Source organism: Typopeltis vanoorti, chromosome 10 (genome assembly GCF_054136105.1).
Source record: "Typopeltis vanoorti isolate ZY-2024b chromosome 10, IOZ_Tvanoo_1.0, whole genome shotgun sequence".
NCBI classification, from domain to species: domain Eukaryota; kingdom Metazoa; phylum Arthropoda; class Arachnida; order Uropygi; family Thelyphonidae; genus Typopeltis; species Typopeltis vanoorti.
Window position 1 is genome coordinate 17,333,380 of NC_143558.1, and position 26,334 is coordinate 17,359,713.

The 26,334-nt window shown below is 35.8% G+C and overlaps 1 protein-coding gene across 1 annotated transcript in view; it reads right to left on the reverse strand.

Moving 5' to 3' along the window:
- LOC150102197 (microtubule-associated protein 1 light chain 3 alpha-like) overlaps positions 1–26,117 on the reverse strand; it is a 37,894-nt gene extending 11,777 nt beyond the window's left edge. Inside the window, exons 1-3 of the mRNA XM_090399669.1 lie at positions 25,952–26,117; positions 16,590–16,645; positions 11,998–12,104 (exon numbers count right to left, since the gene is read on the reverse strand). Of these exons, the coding sequence (XP_090255795.1) occupies positions 11,998–12,104; positions 16,590–16,645; positions 25,952–26,078 (290 nt within the window). The 5' untranslated portion in view covers positions 26,079–26,117. The remainder of the gene's footprint in view (positions 1–11,997; positions 12,105–16,589; positions 16,646–25,951) is intronic.
- Between the last annotated feature and the right edge of the window lie 217 nt (positions 26,118–26,334).

The window sequence follows — 26,334 nt, forward strand, 5'->3', positions numbered from 1 at the left end:
TAATTTAGCTGCAATTAAAAAAAAAAGTGTAAGTAGTTAACGTAAATCTGCTTAAGCGCGATTTTCAGATAATTTTATACAATCATAAAAAACATACTTCATTTTTAAAATAATTAAATAGCGACTTGTGCTATGTGTGATAAATTATATTTATTTTAATATACGTCTATTTACAGGAACTCGTTATAGCGATAATGAAACAGCGCCCTCTTTATAACGGTAAAATATCCTGTTATTACAATGACTGTGCATTTTGGCGGAAGAAAAAAAAATCTAAAAATGGCCTTCAATGATTGTTATTAACAATGTTATCAAGGAAAAATCAAGGGGAAAATAATCAGGAAGTTAATTGGAATATGGCCCCCATACAGGTATTTAAGATAAATCAAGATAAAATGAAATAAATAATAAAAGAAAACGGATGGGGTGGGAATACCATCGAACAAAATAGACATATCTTTATACACGTGGCGATCACTTGTATTTATATACGAACGGATAATGATTTATACGAAACAAAGGTTGGAATTCTACAGACATTGTACCAATGTTCATTGCATCATGGCTAATCAAATACAGAGGAAGCTCAGGTTTTCGATTCGCCATTTCAAGTGGGAGGTTAGAGTTCATTTCACTAGTAGATAGGAACGGTAGAGATTATGTAACAACTAACACCGTCCAAATTCCTGACTTGCACGTGCAGGTTGAAATCGTAAAAGCTGAGTCACGAATGCAAGTTTGTGTGTAATAGCATAAGTGTCCTATAGGCTTTTGGAGTCCCCCCTCCCCTATTTAAGAAAATTCATGACCTTATGTTTCATGATATATTCGGAAAAACAGATATAGAAATTATCTGGGAAAACTTTAGAATCTACATAGATTTAACTTAAAGAAATCCAAGCTAAAGAGATAACAACTATAACTAAAAAATGGACGAAATAAAAAAAAAATTTCCCTTGTGCTTATTTTTAAGAGTAGAATTATTTTATTCTTGTCTGATTGACAACCACCTGTCTCGTCCGGCAAAAACTGCTTAGTTAAAAAAAAAATTATTATTTATAATTATTATTATAATTAGAATTTAATGATAATTATATTGCAGTCAGAGGCTTTGCCACAACAATTATGGATATGAAAACACACGGACGATAGTCCTACGGAGTTCAGCCGAGTTGAAATCTTGTGAATTCGTTGGCCATTCAGAATGGCTGATATTCCAGTCAAATACACTTCCAACAGTGTTGGAAGGGTGTTTGATTGGAATTATACCCGTCATTTTAACATCAGCGTTCCCTAATTTCAGACATTTTCAATTAAGTCTTTCATAATGAGAGTGATGTTGCTTTTAGAATACCGCTAAAGCAGCTATGAAGGGACTGCATCCTGTCTGATAATTACAAGCATTCTCCTACCGGTTTATTTGTTTTGCCAGGAGATTTGGGAAGGGAGGGGGGGGGGTCCGAATTTCCAGGAATACCCTGTCGCATTCATAATGAGTTAATTCATTCACTTCAAAGCTCTTATATGTTCATCGCATGAAGTCTTTTGTGTAAGTGTGCCGATTAACTTCTCTCCAACGTATTTTCCTTCGTCCCCATCTATTTTCTTAACAAGTGTTAGAGAATTTATTCTTTTATTTAATTATTTCCTATACTAAGATTTAAAAAAAAAAATTCCTTTAGTATTTGGTAATTTCATTCACGTAATTTGCGGCTAATGATATATATATATATATATATATATATATATATATACACTTTTTTTTTTAAACTTTCTGCTGACTATGGACAGGATTCACTATTTGTTAAAAGAAAAACACTTCCTCAATGACATTTGTACGAAACCGGTTTGTCCAACTTAATTAAAAAAAAACAAAAATAATTTTTTATATTTATTGACACTGCACATGTCAGCATTACTTCCGGCTTAAAGCTGTTGCGTCTATTTTTCTGTTACGAATGGAGTAATTATTGTGACCAGAAACGCACTGAAGATTTAAATGCAATTCTAAAGACACAACGTTTGGTTGTTTCAGTCCCTTTTGCTGATAAAAGCAAATCAACAAAAGGGACTGAAACAACCAAACGTAATGCATTTACGTAAGATTCCATATTAAATGTCATTAGTATCTGTCCAATGGGTTTTGGTTTCTTAAATGCTAAATGAAATTCCCAAACTAAACTCATAATTTTCAAAATAAGGATTTCAATATCCGATCCATAAACTGCGTAGTAGCTGCAAACTTCTGAAGCCACTCGTCCAAGCCTGGGCAGCGGTAAAAATGAAACAGTATTATTAAGTAGGGCATTTGACCTCAACGACTTGCTGAATTGTTCGAACGAACATGGCTGACTGTATGCACCAAAGAAAAAAGCGTGCATTGGCTTGATTATTGAGAAAGGACATAGCAGCATACAGAATCGAAGAGTTAGCAAAATATAGCACTTTGGTTTGCGTCGCAAAGCGTACCGGCTGGATTTACATCAACTCATACGTACAGAGTTAGTCTAACCTAGCTCTGTACGTGATCTGAGAAGCGATTAGCACAGAAGAGAAAGTAGGCATTTCGCTAAATGTTCCTCGTATGATCAGAATCTATTGGAATATTTTTGTTATCCTACAAGTGTGGTAATTTCGCAATGAGGGCCAGGTCCGATTCATTTTTTAATTGCGGCTGCACAGATGCTTTCCTGTGTTATTTAGATACATTTATGAGGTGCTTATAAAAATCACGTAAATCTCTTATCGTAACTTCACTGCAGTAATTTTCATGATATACAAACAGGTAAAGAAAAATACCAAAATGGGACAGAAAAATCCTGATACAAAGATATGGAATTGTTCCGAAATTGCCCAAATTAATGCATTAGCAACTATAAACTTATATTCCCACAAAGAAGTACAAATTAAAATTATTTTCAATAGTCTCGTATTAAATCTTATAATTAGTATTCATATGCAAACAGTTTTTTTTTATTTATTTATTTTTAATGTCGGCATCTCGTTCTGTTCGTTCTATCAGAAACTTTTCTGATACTAAAATCTTCAGAGCAATAAAAATCTACTGAAATTCTGTGCGAACTGTTTCTAGAGTTAAACCATTTCCTGATTTTTATTATTTTTCTCAAATCATGCAGCAAATTCTTTGATGCGCTATAGAACAGCGCCAGACCTTTGTACTCCAAACAGGTTTATATTCCACATATTTCCTCACCGCTATTTAAAATAGCAACACAAAACAGCAGCCAGACTTCACGGAACATAAATCTAAACACCGCACGCTCTATTTCACTTCTTAAAAATGGCAATGAAACTCATAGAAAAACACGGTCATGTCCTTCGAAATTTACAACCTAATCCAAGCTCAACAGAATTATTATAACACCCTTCTAGGGCGCATTTTTCTGCGCACATAATAGATACAAACAAAAGTTGTTTGCAACCTTAATAGGAAATAAGCTAGGTAGCTAAACACGTGGTACACTATTATATGTATTAAAACTAACCTGGCACCAATCTTTTCAAAAAATGCATTAGGTACATCCCCCCCACCTGCCCACATGCTGAGAGTAGGGGATGCGACAGCCAGCGCGTGTATGACGGTTGTGGATTTTCTTCTCGGTAGAACGTGTTAATCAAATATGAGAAACTCTGGTTTTGTTGTGTAGCTGCTAGATTAACTAGCAGAGACGTGAGGGCCTAGCGATTTGTTAAGCCTAACATTGTTAGCACATCTATTTCAGATCCATATATTTGCAGGATTTTCTTGCGTTTATACGCAAATAGTTAATGATGAATGTGTTAGATTTGGACGCCCTCACAGATTCTCTGGATGAAGAGCCGGCGCTTATTCTTGTAAATAAACTTCAAAGGAAGTTTAAGCTCAAATGGCCATCAAACACGATACATCCTGACATCATTATAGACTCTCTAGATAAAGGGCTGGCATTTCAGCTTCATAAAGAAACTCCTTAAGAAGTTCGATCTTGAATGGCCCGGCTTCCTAAATTTTTACTCTTTACCCGAGATTGATGAAGATCAAAATGAAGACGCTCCTCAAATGGAGGAAAACTTAAATCTAGTAATCTCGGATTCTACTCATTCAGATCAAGGAGAGACGCACGCGCGCAAATTTCTCGCCTCGGAATCAGCAAACGAAAATAGCATGGATGAAGATGCCCCCCAACATAGATTCCTCTGCCTCCACCAATGAAAAGGTGCCAACAGTCATTCTTGGGGAAAAGCAGAGATGGACAGCCTTAAGAACCACCATGGCCAACCTGCAGATAAATTACTCCACTGCCAGGAACACAGAGGAGGGCATCAAAATTCAGCCCGCTACAGTGACTGACTACAGAAATTTAACCAAGGAGTTGGATGTCAGAGGTATACAATACCATACCTTCACACTTACCTCGGAGAAAAATTTAAAATTGGTAATCCGAGGGGTATTAGATCTGCCTCCCATAAAGGTCAGCAGAATGTACAGATCAAACAAGACCCCTATGCCTATGGTATTGGTGGAAATACACAATATCTATAAATATATTTATAACTTGAAGACAATCTGTGGGCTTAAGGTCTCACCGGAGCCACTTAGGAAGAGGGTCTCTTCTGGGCAGTGTTATAGATGCCAAAAATTTGGTCATGCCTAGAAGTTGTGCAAAGTTCAATACAAATGCTTAAAATGTGGTGACACCCATCCCACACATACCTGCTCCAAGCCAAAAACCACCCCGGCTAAGTGCGCTAATTGTGGTGGCCTCCCACCCTGCAAAGTACAGAGGGGGCATTTGCCACCCCAAAAAGAGGCAAACTGAGTTAATCATTCTACCTCACTATCAGAAACGAGAGCCCCAGAAGCTCAAGTTCATCAGGCTCCTATTAGTTTGAACAAGATGACAGGTGTTCACCCACCATCAACTGAGTCCCTCAAGAAAATAAATTTTCAACACCAAACAACAACATATGCTGACGAGGCCTGCCCCCAAAAAAGCAGTCCATGACCAGAATATGCCAAATCCACATTCAAATATAACAGCCATCATCACCTCTTCTCTTGTAAATATGTTACAGGATTTCAGTAACGCAAATCCATCACTAAGCACTGAAATCCTGTAACATATTTCAGTAACGCAAATCCATCACTAAGCACTACAAAAAGTTTCTTGCAGCAAACACAGTCCATTTTATCTGCACTCTCCAATGCATAGGGAAAAATTCACCCCAGATTCTCTAATGATTATTGCATGGAACGCCAACGGCCTTAAAAATAAAATACTAGAAGTGCAGGAATTCAATGACAGATATAATGCGGATATATTATTAATTAATGAAACTCACCTGAGACCTGCTGACAATCCTAAATTCAAAGGATATAAATTTTACAGAAATGATAGGCAGGATTATAGAGGTGGTGGTACAGCCATCCTCATCAAAAATTACATCACCCATCATGCTATAGCCATTCCTGCAACCACTAATCTCGAAGTCACAGGTATCAATGTCATCACAAACTCTGTCGGAAACATAAAAATCTACGCTGCTTATAACCCACCATCAAAAACATTGCTGACCACAGATCTGGATACTATCCTCAGAGTTAAACTACCGGTTATTATCGCCGGAGATTTAAACGCAAAACATAACTCCTGGAGCAGTAGGTCTATAAATAGGAATGGCCGCATCCCCTTTAACTACACAAGCTCAAATTGCGCAACTGTGGCTGGCCCCTGAGTGCCAACTCACCACAGTTCCACTGGCTCATCCGACGTCTTGGATATAGTCCTTCAGAATGTCAACCTGCAGTACACCCTGGAATCATTGAATGAATTATCATCAGACCACAATCCTATTCTGCTCCAACTGGGTTATTAGAGGGGACTTCCCCCTTCGCCTCACACCTCCATTCCCTGGGAAAAAGTATCCAAAATGCTTCTAAACTACAGTGATCCCGTCTCTCATATTAATTCCAAGGAAGAAATCGATTCTGTAGTCAATAAACTTACTGATCAAATCAACACAGCCATAGCATCTACCACCTCAAATTCAATTGCTTTTAAGCCTAAACGACTACCAGATGACATAATGAACTTAATCAGGGAAAAAAATAAAGCAATAAAAAGATACCATAACACCAGACCACCCCAAGACAAAAAATATCTCAACAAAATGAACAGTGCAGTGAGAGATGCACTTAAAGCCCACAGAAACAAACTATGGGAAGAAAAATTAGCCTCCATATCACCTGGTGATCAAACCGTCTGCAAGTTCCTGAGAAATATCAAAAACAAAAAGAAATCTCTTCCTCCTCTCAAATCTGACCTGAACATTGTTTACACAGATGCAGAAAAAGCCGAAAATATAGCTAAAAATTTAGAAAAACATTGTAGCCCTTCTTATGATAATCTAAATTTCAATCATATTTACAAAGTCCACTGCCACGTCAGATGCGTGTTAAAACGTCTGATACCTGTACCAGCCAACTCACACCTACTTCTCCAGCTGAAATTTATGACATTATAAAGAACTTAGAGAATAAAAAAGCTCCAGGGCCTGACGGCATATCCAACAAAGTTATTAAACTGCTACCCCCGAAAGGCCATCGTGCATCTTACAACAATAATAAATGCTATATTCAGGTTTAAGTACTTTCCCTCTGCATGGAAGTTGGTAGACGTAGTTCCTATATACAAGCCTGGAAAGGATCCTCAGCAGCCTCAAAGTTATCGTCCCATAAGTCTGATTTCTAATTTGGGTAAAATAGCAGAAAAAGCTATCCTTTCCAGAATTCAACGTTCAATAAAAAAAATTAAACATCCTTCCTTCAAAATAGTTTGGTTTTCTCCAGTTTCACAGTACCACTCAACAAATTCATAGACTAATCGAATTCATTAGCACAAGTTACAATTGGCACCAATACACCGGGAGCAGTTTTTTCTTGACTTAGAAAAGGCGTTCGACAAATTGTGGCACTTTGGACTACTATACAAGTTGATTTCAGCTGGCATTCCATTAGATCTAGTCCAAATTATAAAGTGATTTCTTAGTGGCAGACGAATTCAAGTCAAACTAAATGATATATTATCTACCCAGCGACGAATCTTGGCAGGAGTGCCTCAAGAGTCCCTACTGGCATCGATACTTTTCACGATTTACATGGCGGACATTCCACACAATCCAATGTCATCTATCATTGCCCTATACGCAGATGACACAGCTATACTAACCAGATCTATTAAACCGCACCTTGTCACCAAGAAACTGAAAGAAACCTGCAGAGATTAGAGCACTGGTTCTCTGAATGGAGATCAAGTAAACCCACAGAAGAGTATCGCCATGCTCTTCACTAAAAACTCAATATCTCCCAAACATGACATCTTCCTATTTAATATCAAGATTCCCTGGAAAGCAGAAGCCAAATATCTGGGTGTACTGCTGGACAGAAAACTAAGAAAACTTCAGTCCACATATAAAAGCCTCATTTACAAAAGCATCAAGAGTCATTGCACAGCTTTACCCTCTTATCAATAGGAATAGCAAGTTGGATACCAAAATAAAACTGCTCCTTTATCAGTTGATGATTCGACCCATTATTACTTATGCATCCCCAGCCTGGAGCCACACCTCAAGTACAAATATCCTCAAACTACAGAGAGTGCAAAACAAATGTCTCCGCGTGATCTTAAACGTACCATGGTATATCAGAAATGTCCAACTCCACCGGGATACAAATATCCCCTACATCTACTCTTTCCTGCAGTCTTCGGCAGTAAAGTTCTTCTCAGCATCCTCTTCACATCCAAATGAATTAGTGCAACAAGCAGCAAATTATGATGAAACAGACTTCTCCAAATATAAGAGACCCAAGGCCATCCTACTTCCAAATGAAGATCTTTAAATCGCACCCACTCGGGCAGAGCACTTAGCTCATAAACTTTTCCTTACACAGCAAATTTATCAGATAGTAGGGATTATAAAAGCATTTTGCTTCACTCTTATAGTCAGCTCTTACCACCCACATGCTCTAGTCTTATCACCTGTCTGCTTTCATATTTAAATTAGTTTATATTCGCGATAGTCCAGTGATATTCAAACAAATTATCTTAAAACGTTGAAAGATATTTAAATATTCAAGTCTCGAAAAATCTCAAGGTCATGCATGCTCTTCTGCCTCGTGGTTGTAACTGCATCCCCCCCGTTAGCTTAGTATGGCAGCTGTGTAACAGGAAAATAAACTAGAAATTTCCAGATTTATCTGTTCGTTTTACGAATGATAAAAATTCTGCGTATTTGGTTTGCAAACAATACAGTTTTCGTCTGCTTTTTCTGTTCCAGTCGGTTTGTTACTTTCTTAGGGAGACTTGCACAAAGTAACATTTTATATACGTATATATTAAAACATTAACATCAAACCAGTATTACTTCAAAAATGCAGTAGAGTGGGAAGAATTATCCCCCCCCCCTCAATAAAAACAAACAAACATCAAATTAGCGAAAAAAAATACACATTAATCAACCTGCCTTTAAACTGACTGAAAGAGTGGGAAGCTCATAGGCGTTTATTATTATCATGTGACACCTCCAAGGACCCATCAAGGAGGGCACTCTGGAACTTTTTTCACCAATTACACAGAACCGCTACTACCTTCATCACCAACACACAACGACATCTACTGTTCACCACCACTAATATTTATAATTATTTACATGCATTAGTTTGATACTGTTCAGAGATGAATGTTCGTTTGTGTTTATTTTCGTCGTTTTCACGAGAACTTTCATGCTGTTTATGATAGATTTAAAAAATGAACCCCGCAAAGACAATTATGAATAGCGTACTTTGTGTAAAACACCAACGACCCTGTCTGTTTATGAAACTTCGGCCGATTTGAAGGTTCAGTTCTCAAAATATTTCAGCAGTTATTAAAATTTTTTATTTTTTATTTTTTCAAACAAGTTATTTCAGAACTCTGACTAAGGTGATTTTATTTAAAATTTGGATTCCTGTATTTGATATCATTGCAGCCTTCTTGACAACATTTCCGATATCATAGCCGTACCGTAATATTTTCGATTCCAGTCGCCGGCCATAGAATTAAAAAAAAAAAAAAAATTTAAGGCCTACCACTCATGCAAGTAAGATTTGGGATTCAAACCCATATCCTTCCACTCAAAGGGCATCGTCATGTTATGGTCGTTTTGAATTATGACCGAAGCAACTATGGCTATACTATGAGGCCACTGTGTATCATGTTTGTAAAATGCGTGTGTTCTTATAGCCTATTTTGCGAGTTGTTTAAAAACTCGAATTTCCGGTAATAAAATCCCTCCAACTCCATATGAAATCGGCTAACTCACCTTCAATTGAAAAGTCCTTATAAAAGAACTTCATTCCCAGAATGGATTCGAAAAAGACATCGTCATTACCGACTAAGCTATGGAGGTCTCTAAGGTTTAGGATAATGAGATGGCAGCATTTATCTGCCTAACTACCTCCCCTTCAAAATCATCGATAGCCACGATCTCAGCTATCATTCGGCGACTAAATTTACTCTCTTTGAGAAATAAATTGGAGGTCACGATTTTATTTATTTTTGCATTTGGAATCTTTACAAAAATTTGTCAAGCTGGGCGTTTTTTTTTTTTTTTTTTTTTGTTTTGTTTCAATCATATTATTTGAAGGGGGGGAAGAAACGGTGTTGAAATTATATACGGCAATAACTCACTGTATTTTTTAAATTGTTTTTAATTTATTAATTTAAAAATTTAGCAAAATTATTCCGATTGATGATAATTTTGCACTGGTTATTATTGAATTATTTTCATTCTTGTTTCATTTGTTCTCGATGGTACTTTAGGCCATAGAATTTTGTTTTGCCAGATTGGTCTTGAGTTTAAATTCCTGCATGCGAATAAATGCCTTTTTGTATTTAGATGGGAGATGAATTTTATTGCCCAGCGTGAGGCCCCACTCTGAAGTTATGCACCGGAAAATAAGACAGTTGATTTTTCAATTTTAGTCAACCGAACTATATATATATATATATATATATATATATATATATATATATATATATATATATATATATATATATATATATATATAAACCTTTTTACGACCGAGAGGTCACAAGCACACATTTCCTAAACATTAAAGGCTAAGCTCTGATGGTTTATTTATTTTTGAAAAATCATCCGACTATGAGCCACGATCCTATTTTAGTATGAAGCCCAGAGTGGGTCAATTTAGATTGAAGTCTCGTTAGTAAATATAAAAATCATTCAAGTATAGATTACAGGATATTGGGCCGTTTTAAATACATTTTTTTCAAGGCAATAATTCCTTTGTATTTTAAAAACATTAAATATCAACAAGCAATTCAGGTGCTACTATATTATTATAATAATTTCTCGTGAGTTATTTCCGTTTCATAAATACCCAAAGCGATAATTGCAATAAATACCTTTCCGGAGGCACTATTCGGTATTAACACATCTCGTTTTGATTACCGACCGACGTTCAAAGATAGCCAGTAACGCAGTTACTGATCACGGATGATCTGTCATCAATGATCTGCTAGTCGATCATCAATATAATCTCAGGAATGCGTTTGTGCTACAACACGAGGGTATTTTCGATTTTATACGGACGTCAGAACATTGCGTCAAGTACTAGTGACACAATCCTCATTTAAAAAACATTTTTGTAATGGGGGTCACCTTGATAGGAGGAAAACATTAATAAGCTTCTTAGCAATGATGACGTATTTAATAATGTTTACCACAATTTTTTTTTCTTTATTTTTCCTCGTATAATTTAGTTTATTCCTTTTCTAATAGTCTGGCTCATAATCGGATTTGATGTTATCTGCTTGAAACAAATCGATAAAAATTGAATAAAGTTTCAAAAATAAAATAAAATAAAATAAAAATAATAAACAACTTTTGGACTCTTGACGGAGTAAGGGACCCCTTGTTTTTGGAATTACGGGTGAATCAATTACAGCTGTGAGATAGGCCGGTGTATTTATGTTTATTAGTTGCGTGTGTTATTCATGCACGGTTTGTCCGTTTCGCGTGGAAAATTACGTTTTCAGCAGGGAAAACTTCCACTAACACCATGTGAGACCAGATTGGCTAACTCACTTTGCAGAATAAACCTTAAGTTAATATTTTAATTCGAATCGCATAGTCACTTCTCTTATTAGCGAAGTTTTGAATCCGCGTTAGCTGTTGAATCCACTTCCCCCACCCCCAGTTCAATTATACTACAAAGTCAAAAAATGGAATTATTCTTTATACAGTCAGTTATAAAGCGATTACTATTATTTTTTATTAATTATTATTATTAAAATATCATCATCACGTAATTCCCCAACTGAAGGAATTGCATGTTTTTGATTTATTATTACTGTTATTATTACGCGACACCTCCACGGACTCATTATTTGCTGTCTGAATTTCAACCCATGCATAAATTTCAATCTCATTCTAATTATTAATTATATAATAATATTAATTACACTTTATCAAAACTACTCCAGAACTCAGAATTATTCGTTTGTATCTTGTGTGGTAGATGGCAGCACTGAACAGTCTCTTAATGCCATGTGATTGATGCGATTAGCGAGCGTTATTACCAATCATGAGTAAAACTGCGCATTTACTTCTATCCAAGTGATTAATACTGCTATTACATTTTTTTTGTTTGTATTGAGTGCTTATTAAATACTTTTTATTAGAGAAAAAGGTTTCTTTTAATTCGTTATGCTTGTGTCTTAATCCAGGACGAACTTCTTTTTTAACTCTGCAATGTTAAATAAGACAGTAATAAACGTAATTCACGTGCGTTTTGATAGATGGCGCCACTAGTCAATGATGCATTCGGTGAATCAGTTGAAGAAAATTAAATTTAAATTCTGACTTATTACAAGTAGAAATCCTATCGTATCTAAAGCAAGCAACTAAAAAAAAAAAAAAAAATTAAATACTCACCTGACTATAAGTGAGAATTCTGACATTGTCATGTCGTCTGGAACCAGGAACTTGATCCGGTCCAAAAGAGGAAGCCTAGATTCCCTTTCATATCGTTCCACCACGACCTGAAATCACACATTATTGCCGAATGTATTTACAAACATTTGTAGAATATGCATTTATATTCATGTTTATCGTTTGCTGTCTGTTCAACGCAATTCCAATTTAGCATGATTACAAGGGAGGATCCGCATTTAGAGTTTTTTTTTTTTTTTCTGTCCGTATAATTCGTAAGGTGGACATTAGGTATTTCTATATCTCATATTAATAATAAAAAAATAATGAGGATTTTGTATTAGATAATATGCATTAATAAATCCGCAAATATGAAAAAAAAAAATCCCCTACCCCGAAGTAAAAAAGAATGTCGTTTCTGTATTAGGAATATTAATTACAATTTAGACAAAATATTAGTTACAATTTCAAGGGAAAAAACTACTATAGTTAATATTATTTAGCACATTTCATGCATAATCATAAGTTCATTTCAGCAATATACACCATTTAATTACAGAGCAAATATTACGGAATTATTATTGCTTCCCACTTTTGCAGACGACAGTGAGGGCGCTCGATTTTGCCGATTGTATCCAGATCCGGAAATGTAATTATATACGTTTGTAACGAGATTATAAGACAGACATTGATAATATGCTGATTAAGATATGCAAGTGCTATCGCATTTCAAATTCATTTTGATATTAAAATTCAAGGGTCAACAAAACTGGAAATATCAGACGGATAACCGATTAGATCGAAGGTAAATTTTTTTTTTTTTTTTAATCCAGATATCATTTTGGAATGTCATGATGGCCCAGTTCATGTGTTTATAACCTTCCGGGCTATCGTTTTGTACTTAGGTTAATCAATTTAACGGTTTTCACACTGCGATGCGCAAGACTTTTCTTTTTTTTTTGGCGGGGGGGGGGGGGGGAGACGGTGGAGAAGCAATAATCAATATTAATTATTTTTAAATATTTTTATTCATTAATATCCTAAATTAGGCATTTAAAAGTTGTAATTTATTTAAAATAAGTATATCTACGTGCTATTTTACTTTTAGTTTGGTTTGAAGGATAATTGTATACAATCAAAAACATCAAGATATATTAAATATTATAACAATCTTTTTTTATTCCCTGATATAAACGACTTTCATTTTATTATTATATTATTTGTAGAGCGGCAGTCTGTGGTTCTTTATCACTTAAGTACCTACTAAAAATACCAAACCAACTACATCTGGTTCTACCGGTCAGCTCGCTTATCTCTATGATGTAATAAAGAAATAAGGTACTAAACAAAAATCACAGCGCGATCTATCGATCAATTAGCAAACTACTGCAGACCTTTCTTAGTTATATATAAACATTTATATTCGTTAACCTTTAATAGGCTCTTCGATGGTAGTGCCATGAAATCTACTGAGATAACTGCGAACCGTGTGTGGAATGCACACATCACCAATAGCTTTCAAGTATTGTACATTATAAACAACCGTCCTAATTGTCATTTTCATTTGTTATTTCAAATCCTTTGAATTTCGTTATTTTATTTATTATTAATTTATTATTTATTATTATTGTTTTCCATTCTTGTAAATTGAAGAAAGTTCTCTACGCTTTGCACGTAGAGAACTACGTGCAAAGCGTAGTTCTCCTGTCTGCCGCTTATATTTGTGATGCCACTTGTCATTCTTGATATAAACTGTTCGTATATAAATTTACTATAAAAATGTCATATCAAGAATGACAAGTGGCATCACAAATATAAGCGGCAGCCAGGAGAACTACGCTTTGCACGCAGGACTAGATTTTTTTTTTTTTTTTTTTTTTTTTATTGTTACGTGGCACCTCCAAGGAGTCCAAATACTCATCGAGATCTGCTCTATAATTCTCCGTCTCCACCATTCAATCCACTAACTACAGCGGACCACATTATCTACACCAACTCCATCTACTGCAAACCACCACCACTACTACTGGTATTTTCACAGACAATCACACACATCCATGCCCAAGGTGGGATTCGAACCCCCAATTTTTTTATCAATTTTTTAGCCACAGCCAAACCTTCACTTCCATATGTCATGACAGGAAGTATACAAATGGCGAATATATATATATATATATATTTTTTTTTTTTAAAACTCAGATTGGGATGTTTTTTTTTTAAGCGTTTCACTGCGTTTTCCAAAGGCCATTCAATAAGTTGAATTCTATGCATAACTTCTTGTTCACAGCTTCTTTCTACTATGATCTTTTGTCCTAAGTAAACATAGGGGGGGGGTTTACTACGTGTATATCAATTTCCTGGCGTTCCATTTGTACTGGATTTTTGGTGATGTATTTATTATACATCATTTTTCTTTTGTTTATGTTTAATCCTTTCTTTTTTGCTTTCCGCATACAATTCATTGATCATTTGTTGAGTAGGCGAGGCCATTTAGCCCTATCTAACTTTTTCATCTACTATAAATTCCTCCATTTTCCCATTAATTTTATCCATTATCTTTCCATATCTTGGGTTTTATTCGTTATTTTTTCATACCTCATTACCACTGAAATTAAAAAGAAATTACTTTTTAATTTCAGTGGTAATTTATATTACGTTGTCAGTCTAGTTTTAGTAGCTTGAACTTCTAAAGCCTGAGATATTTCCTCCTTTCATCACTGATTGAATTAGATGCTTTTTTTTTTTTTCCGGTTAAAGTAAGGTACTCCACAGCAGTATCGCACTCAGGATTTAATCTTGGCTGGGGGGGGGGGGAGTTGAGTAGATGATTAGAGAATACACACTGCGCATCGCATACGACCTATGACTGAGCATCTGCAATGATCGCTAATTCATAAGTAGTATACACATAGAAGACACAACATAAATAAATTGAAAAAAAAAAAGAATTTTAATTAGGAAAATATTTTTGGAAATTTTTCTAGCGTTTTTTTCCCCCTTTTATTTTGGGGGCTAGGGCCCCTTTCCCCCCTCTCTGGGTGCGCCACTGCTCCACAGAATAAAAAGCTTCCTAATATATTCTTTTGTTTAAACTTAAGAAGCAACATGAACTGAAGGGTCAGAATACGATTCAGTTAGTATTTGGGGTTTAACTAGCCAATGCCGTAACGAGGGCGTGGCGATGGAGCTATAGCATCGTTAAGTCTATCCCATTATAGTTTTTTTTTTTTTTTTTCCCTTTTCAGATTATTTCGACACGAATATTAACAACGATAGAAATCAAAATATGAAAAAGAAACAGCTTAGCATATGATGTAATAAAAGAAACAAATATATTCGGGCTTTTCCTTGGGGGTAGCATGGTATTGGGGGGGGGGAGAAGCTCTGAGGAGGCGCAGTTTTTTACGCAAGATAACAGACTTCTTTCGCACAAGGCCAGAATTGACGTAATTGTGTGTTTCCCCCCCCCCCTCCCGCCACCAGATGCTTCGATAGCTGTGGTCATGACTTTCATAGAAAGTGGCAACTCCGAATGCCGTTCCCTTATCACCCGCCGTTCACAGTCTACACGGAAGGTGACAGACGTCCGTCCAGAAGCAGGAAGAAGTACGACTGAAATCATTCAAAGGCCGACCACCCTATTTTGTAAACACAAAAGGCTTTCCTAATCATTTACAACAAAGTTTAGCTACACAGAAGTTGTTGATTACTGACGTCAAACTGAGTTTATCTTTGCTTATATTTTAAAACACGCATTTCTGTTTTAGAAAGATCTTAAAGCAATCGAAATTCCAACCCTTCCCAGATGGTTTATGTGTTAGTTCAACAGAACTTTCTTAGGTCAAATTGTTGTCCAAATAAATCTTTCCTATAATTAGCAAAGTCAACATTAGACTGGAAAATAAACAAAGCAAAAAAAAAAAAAAAGAAAAAGAAAAAAATTACAAAATAAAATAAAAAAAATAGCATATCATCAGGAGCTAAATAACACGATTATAATTTGAAAGTTACCGGATCGATCGATAGTATAAAATACAGACTGTATTTCGATAGGATAAAATACCTTGACTACGCTTTTTGTAGTCACGAAAATTGACTACACTGTTACTTCATCTTCTATGAGGACTAAGAATTTTTTTCTGTTTTTATTAATTTTTATCATTTTTGTATTTTTTACATAATCCGTGCTCTAGAGACCAAACATGGAACTTTTTTAAGCCGCTTCGTCTTCTAGACGATATTACGAAGAAACTTATATTTCTTGACTTCTTTGGATACTCTATTCACCCTTTCATCTTCTCTAAAAGATGATCATCATTTTCGAATTTCATGCATGGACACCTAATATTGCACTTTATTGTTCCTTATTATTATTATTACTATTATTATAAAAATTAAAATATATAAATTTTATTTTCTTTATATTTATTCAGATTTGCCGTCCTAAGACTTTCTTACAATGAACGTAAAAACTGAGTTTATGAACTTTATCCAAAAATAATAATAATAAATAGATAAATAAATAAAATGCACATCGTATAAAAGCTGCTTGCTGTAATTCTAGGTATTATTTGACATTAAATTATTGAACTCACTGGTATTTTCGTCGGGAAATTAACTCTCATGTGTGTTGTTTCTTCTTTTCTCGTAGCTGAAAGATAAAAATAAATAAATAAATAATAATTTACAATTCGCTATGCTGTACAATTCTAATATTAATGTTCATAATGCTACTGTATTTTGCAATATATAAGCGATAGAAGAAACTACGGTCGTTAGAATTTATGAAAATAACCCAAATTCAGTTCAATGTTGCATCCAGCGAAGTGTTAACACTTTGGGTAAGGCTATGAGGCCAAAAAAAAAAAAGTATGTCTGTCTGTTAACTGCGTATATTCTTTCGTCTTGCGTGTTTTGTGATTTGAAAAACACGACTTTTGGGGCAGAAAAAAAAACATCCTGCTACCTATTGCCGACGAATCTTTGAAGAGCGAAGCCCAAGTGAATTTTTACGAGGACCCTAACTACAAAGAGAAGCCTCAGCACTCCGAGAGAAGAATCATGCATGAGTTGGAATAAAGAGCATAAATTATTATCTTTGAACTTGCATGATTTTCATTGCTATTTCTGTGCGCAATAAATGCTTCACTAAATATGATAAGTAGATTTAATTACCTCTAACTGCTAAAGGGTATTATTTAATACCCTTAGCAAAAGGTATTATTTAATACCCTTTAGCAAAGATTCTTTCTACGAAACGCTCTCCTAGCAATATAAGCGCATATTCTCATACGAAGTAGCAGGTTTTTTTTTTTTTTTTCTTTCTTCTTTCTCCCAGACAGTCGGGGTTTTCATCCCTCATACAGCAAATCGGCCATGCGAACACACGCAAATTATCGTAAAACAAAGCAATTATCGTAATAAATATATTATTTATTGGAAATATATTAAGAAAATAACGTGGCATTGTATATAAATTACCGCGTCACATATTTTGAATAATACTATTCAAATACCTTCTTAGCGTGGCCAAGAACAAATCTTCCAGAAAACACACTCAATTAGCAGACAAAATACATAATCTCTGTCCAGCAATGATGGTGTTGGTGTATTTTTGTACGCGGTGTAATACGTGGATGGTAGATCAAGTAATGAGTCCTTGGTCTTGTAGGTATCACATGTGGTGAATAATTATAAGTTATTAATTAATCATATCTTATTTTTCTCGCAGATTTTCTTAAATTGCGATATTGTTCTTAACTTATAAACTCATCCACTGGTTACTGTGCATAATTAGAATGACAACTGTTAATGAGAAAACAATCCCACTAGCAAATGCAACGTCATTAATTTATTACTGTTGAAAACTTTAAAATTAATTATTTGCATTAACAAGCCAAATGACTGTTACTAACTAAATACATTTATAACTGGCAATTTACAGAGCATAAAGTTTTGGATTCATGTTTACATATACTCTGACAAATGGAAAATTTAACAGAGATATTTGTGTGTTTTAAATGGCATTCGTGAATGCCAAACGTTAAAGCAATGTTCAATTACATTACACTGTGAATTATGATTATTCGCTACCTCCGATAATATCGCGCCACCTAAGAGAGCTTACAGCACGGAAAGCGATACAGGTGAGAGTGCGCATGCGTGAAACGGAATGCAAGTAGTCTAGCTTTTTTTATGCTAATTAGTATGCATAAATGGTGTGCAAGTAATAACCTCTCACATTTAATAAACTTTTATCGGCTGTATCGAGAAATTACAGTTAATATGGTATTAACTAGTTTTTATATTATATTTTATTTTATTATATATATCATTTTGGTGGCGGTAAATGTCGGCTTTGGTTGGCCAAGTGATTAGCGTAACTGCTCTCCAGCCAAGAAGCCGCAGTTTCGAATCCAATCATAGGTAATGATGTTTGTGATTGTACCTACTAGGTACGGGAGTGAACATACGGCGTCGAGCGACGCCAAATGTGAATAACTAACATAATAGCAATGTAGCGAAAAGTTAACAAGTATGTATGAATAATTCCCGAGTTTATACGTTGTCACTTCTAAATGGACTTCACTGGTTCGAACAAGATAGATTCATAAAAACCAGGTCGCCTGTTCCAGAAAGAGATGAATATTACAGACCTAATAAAGAATATTTCACTGAAATATTCAGAGAAATGGCCAACAACTCGGACTTATTCAAGTACTGCTTTCGAAAATAAGGATCATGTTTCGCTAGGTGGAAGCAAACTCTGAAACCGGATATTTCTCTGCAGTGACGTTGGCCACTACAACACTTATCTAGGTATTTCAGAACATCACGTGCCCCTTCATGTGAAAGATGTCTTCCTTAAAAAAAAAAAAAAACAAATAAAATAAAAAATAAAAAAATCGCAATCTAATATGTTTGGAAGAGCGGAGGTCGGTTAAAACTCCAAACTGATGTGTGCGCATGCGCCCGCCTGAACTCGTAATTGCCACAGTTGGTAGCACTTATAAAGCGCATTGCCTCACTTTCTCTCGTGCAAAAAAAGCCGAAACTATAGCTAAAAATTTAGAAAAACAGTGTAGCCCTTCATACGATAACCTAAACTTCAATCATATTTATAAAATTCACCGCCACGTCAGACACGTGTTAAAACGGTCTGATACTTGTACCAGCCAACTCACATCTACTTCTGCAGCTGAAATTTATGACATTATAAAGAACTTAAAGAATAAAAAAGCTCCAGGGACTGATGGCATATCCAACAAAGTTATTAAACTGCTACCCCGAAAGGCCATCGTGCATCTTACAACAATAATAAATGCTATGTGCAGGTTTAAGTACTTTCCTTCTGCATGGAAGTTGGTAGCCGTAGTTCCTATATACAAGCCTGGAAAGGATCCTCAGCAGCCTCAAAGTTATCGTCCCATAAGTCTGATTTCTAATTTGGGCAAAATAGCAGAAAAAGCTATCCTTTCCAGAATTCAATTTTCAGTAAAAAAAATAAACATCCTTCCTTCAGAACAGTTTGGTTTTGGCCAGTTTCACAATACCACCCAACAAATTCATAGATTAATAGAGTTCATTACCACAAGTTACAATTGGCACCGATACACCGGAGCAGTTTTTCTTGACTTAGCCAGCTAAAATCAACTATACAAGTTGATTTTAGCTGGCATTCCATTAGATCTAGTCCAAATTATAAAATCATTTCTTAGTGGCAGACGAATGCAAGTCAAACTGAATGATATATTATCTACCCAGCGAAGAATCTTGGCAGGAGTGCCTCAAGAGTCCCTACTGGCACCGATACTTTTCACGATTTACATGGCGGACATTCCACACAATCCAATGTCATCTATCATTGCCCTATACGCAGACGACACAGTTATACTAACCAAATCTATTAAACCGCACCTTGTCATCAAGAAACTGCAAGAAACCTGCAGAGATTAGAGCACTGGTTCTCTGAATGGAGATTGCAAGTAAACCCTCAGAAGAGTATCGCCATGCTCTTCACTAAAAACTCAATATCTCCCAAACATGACATCTTCCTATTTAATATCAAGATTCCCTGGAAAGCAGAAGCCAAATATCTGGGTGTACTGCTGGACAGAAAACTAACCTTCAGTCCACATATAAAAGCCTCATTTACAAAAGCATCAAGAGTCATTGCACAGCTTTATCCTCTTATCAATAGGAACAGCAAGCAGGATACCAAAATAAAACTGCTCCTTTATCAGTTGATGATTCGACCCATTATTACTTATGCGTCCCCAGCCTGGAGCCACACCTCAAGTACAAATATCCTCAAACTACAGAAAGTGCAAAACAAATGTCTCCGCATGATCTTGAACGCACCATGGTATGTCAGAAATGTCCAACTCCACCGGGATACAAATATCCCCCTACATCTACTCTTTCCTGCAGTCTTCAGCAGTAAAGTTCTTCTGAGCGTCCTCTTCACATCCAAATGAATTAGTGCAACAAGCAGCAAATTATGATGAAACAGACTTCTCCAAATATAAGAGACCCAAGGCCAACCTACTTCCAAATGAAGATGTTTAAGTCGCACCCACTCAGGCAGAGCACTTAGCTCATAAACTTTCCCCTACAGAGTAACCAGATAGCAGGGATTATAAAAGCATTTTGCTTCACCCTTATAGTCAGCAACGTCTTGCGTTCTCTCGTGATTTTATATTCTCATCTGTAGATCAATAACGACTGCAATTAGATGTTCGTCCGATCCAAATTTAGCCCAATGTGTTCCTCCAATTGGGGAAGAGAGAGAGAGGAAAATAATTTTATTTATTTTTTAAAATAGCAACTCTCCATACGATTGGCTGTGAAATGTACAAGACACTTGGGCTATGTTAAATAAATGACGCCAAAGCACTCAAGACTATGAGGCAAGTGTACTGCCTGTAAATTGAGTGTTCTAAGGCCAGTTGTTTTACAGGAGTAACGAATAATGTTCATGCTGCAGAAAGGAAGGAACAGCTTTCCAAAAGATACTTTTCTCTCACCGATCACTGATTAAAGTTAAAAAATTTATAAAAATGAAGGACATCACTGATATTCATTATTGTCATTGGTAACATATGCAGTATGGGTGCGAAAAAAGTACTGAACTTCGAGACCCCCCCCCCCCCCCTCAGTACACGCGCTATGAGATATGCCGTTCGACTGCATGCATATAATAGAAGAGCACGCGTACAGTTTACATTTAGCTGTAGCAATGGTTTCGACGTTGAAAGAAAAGACATTTATTGTTGAGCATCATTTTCGTTCATACGGAGTTGGTAGAGCAAATTAGCGTTTCTATAAGCGTGCCCCAGCAATAGAGTTTCATTTCGAGGTTAACAGAATTTCCGTACCCTTAACGTTCTCCTGATCTCACACCACTTGATGCCTTCGTTTGGAGTATGTTGAAGGAATGGATATTCCACCATGACCAGCCTTCAAATCTTGATGAAGTAAGGGATAAAATTACACGATATGTCCAGCAAGTGTCCCAACCCTTATTCTCCAAGAGAACTTTTGCATGCGTTACGAAACCTGTCTTGAAGTACCCATTTCGAGCACGTAATCTACTGTTGTGGATGTACGTCATGTAAAAACATATTTCTTTATTAATAAACCAGTTTACTCCATAACATATATCGTTTTAGTTTTTTTAGTACTTTTTTTTTTGCGCCGTACTGTAAATGCGTATTTGACTAAGATGGACATAGTTACAAAAAATTAGAGGATAACTTTCGCAATATCGGAACATTCGCATACGATCCGCTGCTTCTCAGTATCGTCTTTTTTTTTTTTTTTTCGTGCTGTCAGGAAAGTTTCCATCTTCCCTTTATTCACCTAAGCGTCCCACATTTAGCTTTCCAGGTGTTGACCAGATGCTTGTTTTATTTCGGACAACCAGGAAGATCTGCCGCCGCCCGTAGTTAAGAAAAAATCTTATATCCAGAATTGTTATCTGCGTTATTATCTTGCAGGGGCGAATTCTCCATGCTTGTTGCCAAGCTCATTACTTGAGAAAGAAGCCATATTTATTTTAATAAATGCACGCATTTATAAGCATTCCATTTAGGCTTTTATTTTTGTAGACAGAAGACGTCTTAAGCTTGCGCGGCAATAATTGAGCTTTGCGTTGTGTATCGAAGGCCGATGCTTGCTCGTCTAGTCAAAGCTATCTTGGCTTGTTCGGTTGTGTGAGCTTCCAGGTGCTCGTTGCAGCACTGTGATTTCATGCGCGCGCATAGCCATTTCCGCTCCCTTCACGTCGTCTTATACACAGACCATACGCAGTCAACGTAGCTCTAGCCAGTGAGCTTCAGCCTGCCTTTACAAGTACGCGTGTTGCTTGAGAAAATTAAGTTACAACCATCTTTTTATGACGATGCTATTGACCAGTTCATAAAGAAGAACCGTAGGGTAGAATTTGTATTTCAAGTGGCTAAATTGAAAAAGATAGAACATCATTTGTAAAATAAATGTTGTATTTGTATGATTAAATGTACATAAATTTCTAAATACAGCACATGGTTTTAAATGGTCAGTAATTCATTATTCCGCTAATCAGACTTCAATCACACCTCTCACTCCCTGAATGATAACAAGAGCAAGCGTGAATTTCAAAACCAGCATTCGTCCCTGTTATCTTGGTATTCTTCCACAGAATCCTGTGGAAGAATACTAAGATTTTGCGTAAGAGTGGAACGTTTCTGTGAAGAAAGTTGCAAGACCATATTACATCATCCGAATTTAAGCATATCTGCTGGCCTGCTCTCATTCCCCTATGGAAAACAAACATTATTGTATCGCTGCTCTAATAATTCCGAATTTCTTGTGTGTGTGTATATATATATATATATATATATATTTTTTTTTTTTAAATTAATTAGGAATTTCATTAAACTCTCGTCTTACTTGAGACATGAAGGCACTTAAAAAAAAATTCGCTATTTGTGTTTTAATTGTGTTCTACTACTGATTGTACTGAAGATGAATTCTATACTAAGGCAAAAATTTAAAATCTGTTAACTAATTTCCATATAAGTCTTCCGTTCGTTATTTTTTCCTAATAAATGTGTATAGTTTCCAGTCATTGTGATTATTTTGCCACTAAAAATGATCCGACTAAAACCGATCTTACAGTGCATTTTTCTAACGATTCGTAATGCCAAATTTCAGCAAAATCCGTCAATTCAGAGAGGAATTATTATACATAACACCCACACTCTGGCTTGATATCCTAACAACTAACGCTATGAGGAAATTGTCTTTTGTCTCTAAATTGCGCGTGTATTTTATGGCCAGTTTGCATAACGTGCGGGATGCAAAGAGACTATACTTCTGCATGAGACTGCTAACTCTCCTTTAATCGAAAAGCCCTTATAACAGACGCACATTTCAAATGGGAAATCATCCACGCGACTGCATTGTTTCGAGATAATGAAGGCCTTGAGTCTTCAGTAAATCTATCAGATGCGTTTGTTCTCAGGATTAGCGAAACAAAGATGAATTATCTGAAGAATAGGTACTGCTACCTTCACTTATCCCAGCTTCAGTCGAAGGTCTGACAAGTTCCCTCATCCTTAATAAGCCTCTAACCTGACTTTGTTTTATCCAAGGTCACACTAAAACTTAAAAGCTTCGAGAAATTTAATTCTTTCGTGATTAAAAGTAATTAACCCGTCAGATCGTTTACATTCCCACCCTTGATGTCTTTGTACATTGTTTTTATGGATTGGGAAATTTTTAAAAATACCATGAGATAACGATTTTGAATAGATTAGATGACATTTAAGGTTTATTTGGTCACTATGGTGATCAAATAAACCTTACATTTCTCATAATGTCACGTTTCACGTGTCAATATATTCCTGAAAATATCGATAAGGTTAGGTGACATTTAATTAGAATGACATATATCAAAACAAACGCAAATCTAAAATCTTAATCAATTTGATGAATAAACTTAAATGAAAAAAGAAGAACCAGAATATCCAAAGCATTAAAACCAAAACGTACAATAAACAGTTACTGACTGCGCATGCTCAAATAATTTGCTGATTTTATTATTATTTTATTTATTTATTTGTTTGTACTTTTTAGGAAATATATCAAAGAGTGGTATATGGTGGAGCGGAGTCCAGCAGAAGGAGGGTGACTAGTAGTGTGCCTCAGTGCTCGGTTCTGTATTATTTAATTTGTACATGAATGATATTGGGAATACTTGGAAAGGAGACATCCACTTGTTTGCTGATGATGCAAAACTGGGAAGAGCGATAGTTAATTCAGATGATGTGGATATCTTGCAGGATGACTTAAATAGGCTGACGGTTTGGGCTAAACTAAATGGCTGCCAGGTTTAATGTGGCCAAGTGGAAAGTGATGCACTTCGGAAGAATGAGATAACATGCTGTTTAGTATATTAATGGAATGAACTGCAAGAAGTTGATGAGGCGAGACACTTTAAAAAGTTATTGTGGACAGAGAACTTAAATTTCGAGGGCATATTGCAAAGGCTGCCAAAACTTCACATCAGATTACATGGTTATTGAAGAACACACTGACAAGCAGGGATAAAGAAGTGATTGTCCCACTTTATAAGGCATTAATAAGACCTCATTTGGACTATTGGACACAGATCTGGTCACCTGGATTTCTTGGTGATGTGGAAATGGTGGAGAGGATTCAGAAGCAAGTTATGAAAATTGTTGCAGGACTGTGGGATGTCTCCTACGAGGATAGATTGAAAGTCTGTGGGATTCAAAAACTAGTTGATAGACGTATGAGAGGAGATATGATAGAGGCATATAAATTATTAAAAGGGTTTTATAGGATTGATACTGATAACCTTTTTAAGACCAGTGCAGGAAGGGTGAAAACGAGGGGGTCATCCCTGGAGATTGTGTAAGAGTGTGGTTAACAAGGGTGTTAGGACTAGATTTTTTTGCTTGGAGGGTTGTGAATGGGTGGAATGCGTTGCGAGAGGTGGTTGTGAATGCTTCATCTGTGAATGAGTTTAAGGGGAAATATGACAGGTATTGTGTCAATAACGGTTAGTATGTCAATGTTGGGGCTCCCGCGGAGAGTCTTTTGACTCCATGAAGGCACCTTATATATAATAATAATAAAGAATTATAACTTTAGTCTTATCTGTCATAAAATGAAAAGAATTATTTTAAAACTAAATAAATACTTCATAGTGTTTATTTATTTTGGCTTGGACCAATTGTTTCGCAAGCAAACAACAAAATTCCGAGAATTTGTTGCATTATTTACATGTGTACGCATGTTTTGTAAGTTAATTGTGGATTTCGATGACAGGAATCTCTTTTGTATTACCTTGGCATACTGCACAATAAAAAGGACGACTCGAGTATATCCCTTCTAATAGGTTAATCCTTAAGCGATATCACTCTTATGCAGGAAGGGGGATTATGGAATATGTGACATAGTTTGCTGAATGAGGTGATGAGTAGATCTAGGTCGATGCCATGTGACGTTTTGCGTGATTTTGAAATATCGTAGTACAAATATCATTGTAGCAAGTATCAAGTTCTGTGACACTTTGTGGTAAGGGAAAATCAAATCCTCCCAAGGTGTACGGTATCTTTTCTCGTGGCTACAATTCCCCCCCCCCCCAGAGGCTGACTGACAAACGTTTAGTTGAAGAACCCTCATAACTTTTATAAATAAACAATCCCTCACGACCAAAAGAGAGGAAATAATCATGAACAATTTACTAAAATTAATAATAAAATAAGATTAATAATAAATACTTAAAAATAAGATACTAAATTTCAGTTAATAATAGCATAATATCAGCTTTTAAAATAAGCCACATTTGAAAAAGACTTACGACCAAGCAGTTTATGGAATATTTATTCTTACCTAAATATATATTTATGTAATTTCTAGCCTATAGTGATTAAAATTTACTTACCTAAGGATTTTCTTTCTTTAAACGATTTGTGATGTTTATTTTCATTTGTCTTCGATCTGTGCACCTTGACTGACCGGACTTCCTGTTTAGAGGAACTAAAAATGATCCCATGTCTCAAACTGAACATTCTGTTCTCGTAATATTAGCGTGTTGCTGATATATCAGTTCCTTCATCCACACTGTCAGATTAGCTCGTCAGCTGTGAATAATTCGCTGTCTGCAGTGCTTGATTGCTATCACTAACGCGTAAGTACTCAAAGTGCTCACTAGAGTGCGATAGTAGCAAACGTCCTTGTCGTCTGCTCGCATACGCAAAATAAAATTGCATTAAATGAATGAATTGTTTTCTTTTATAAATACCCTTTTTTATGACCTTGATCTTT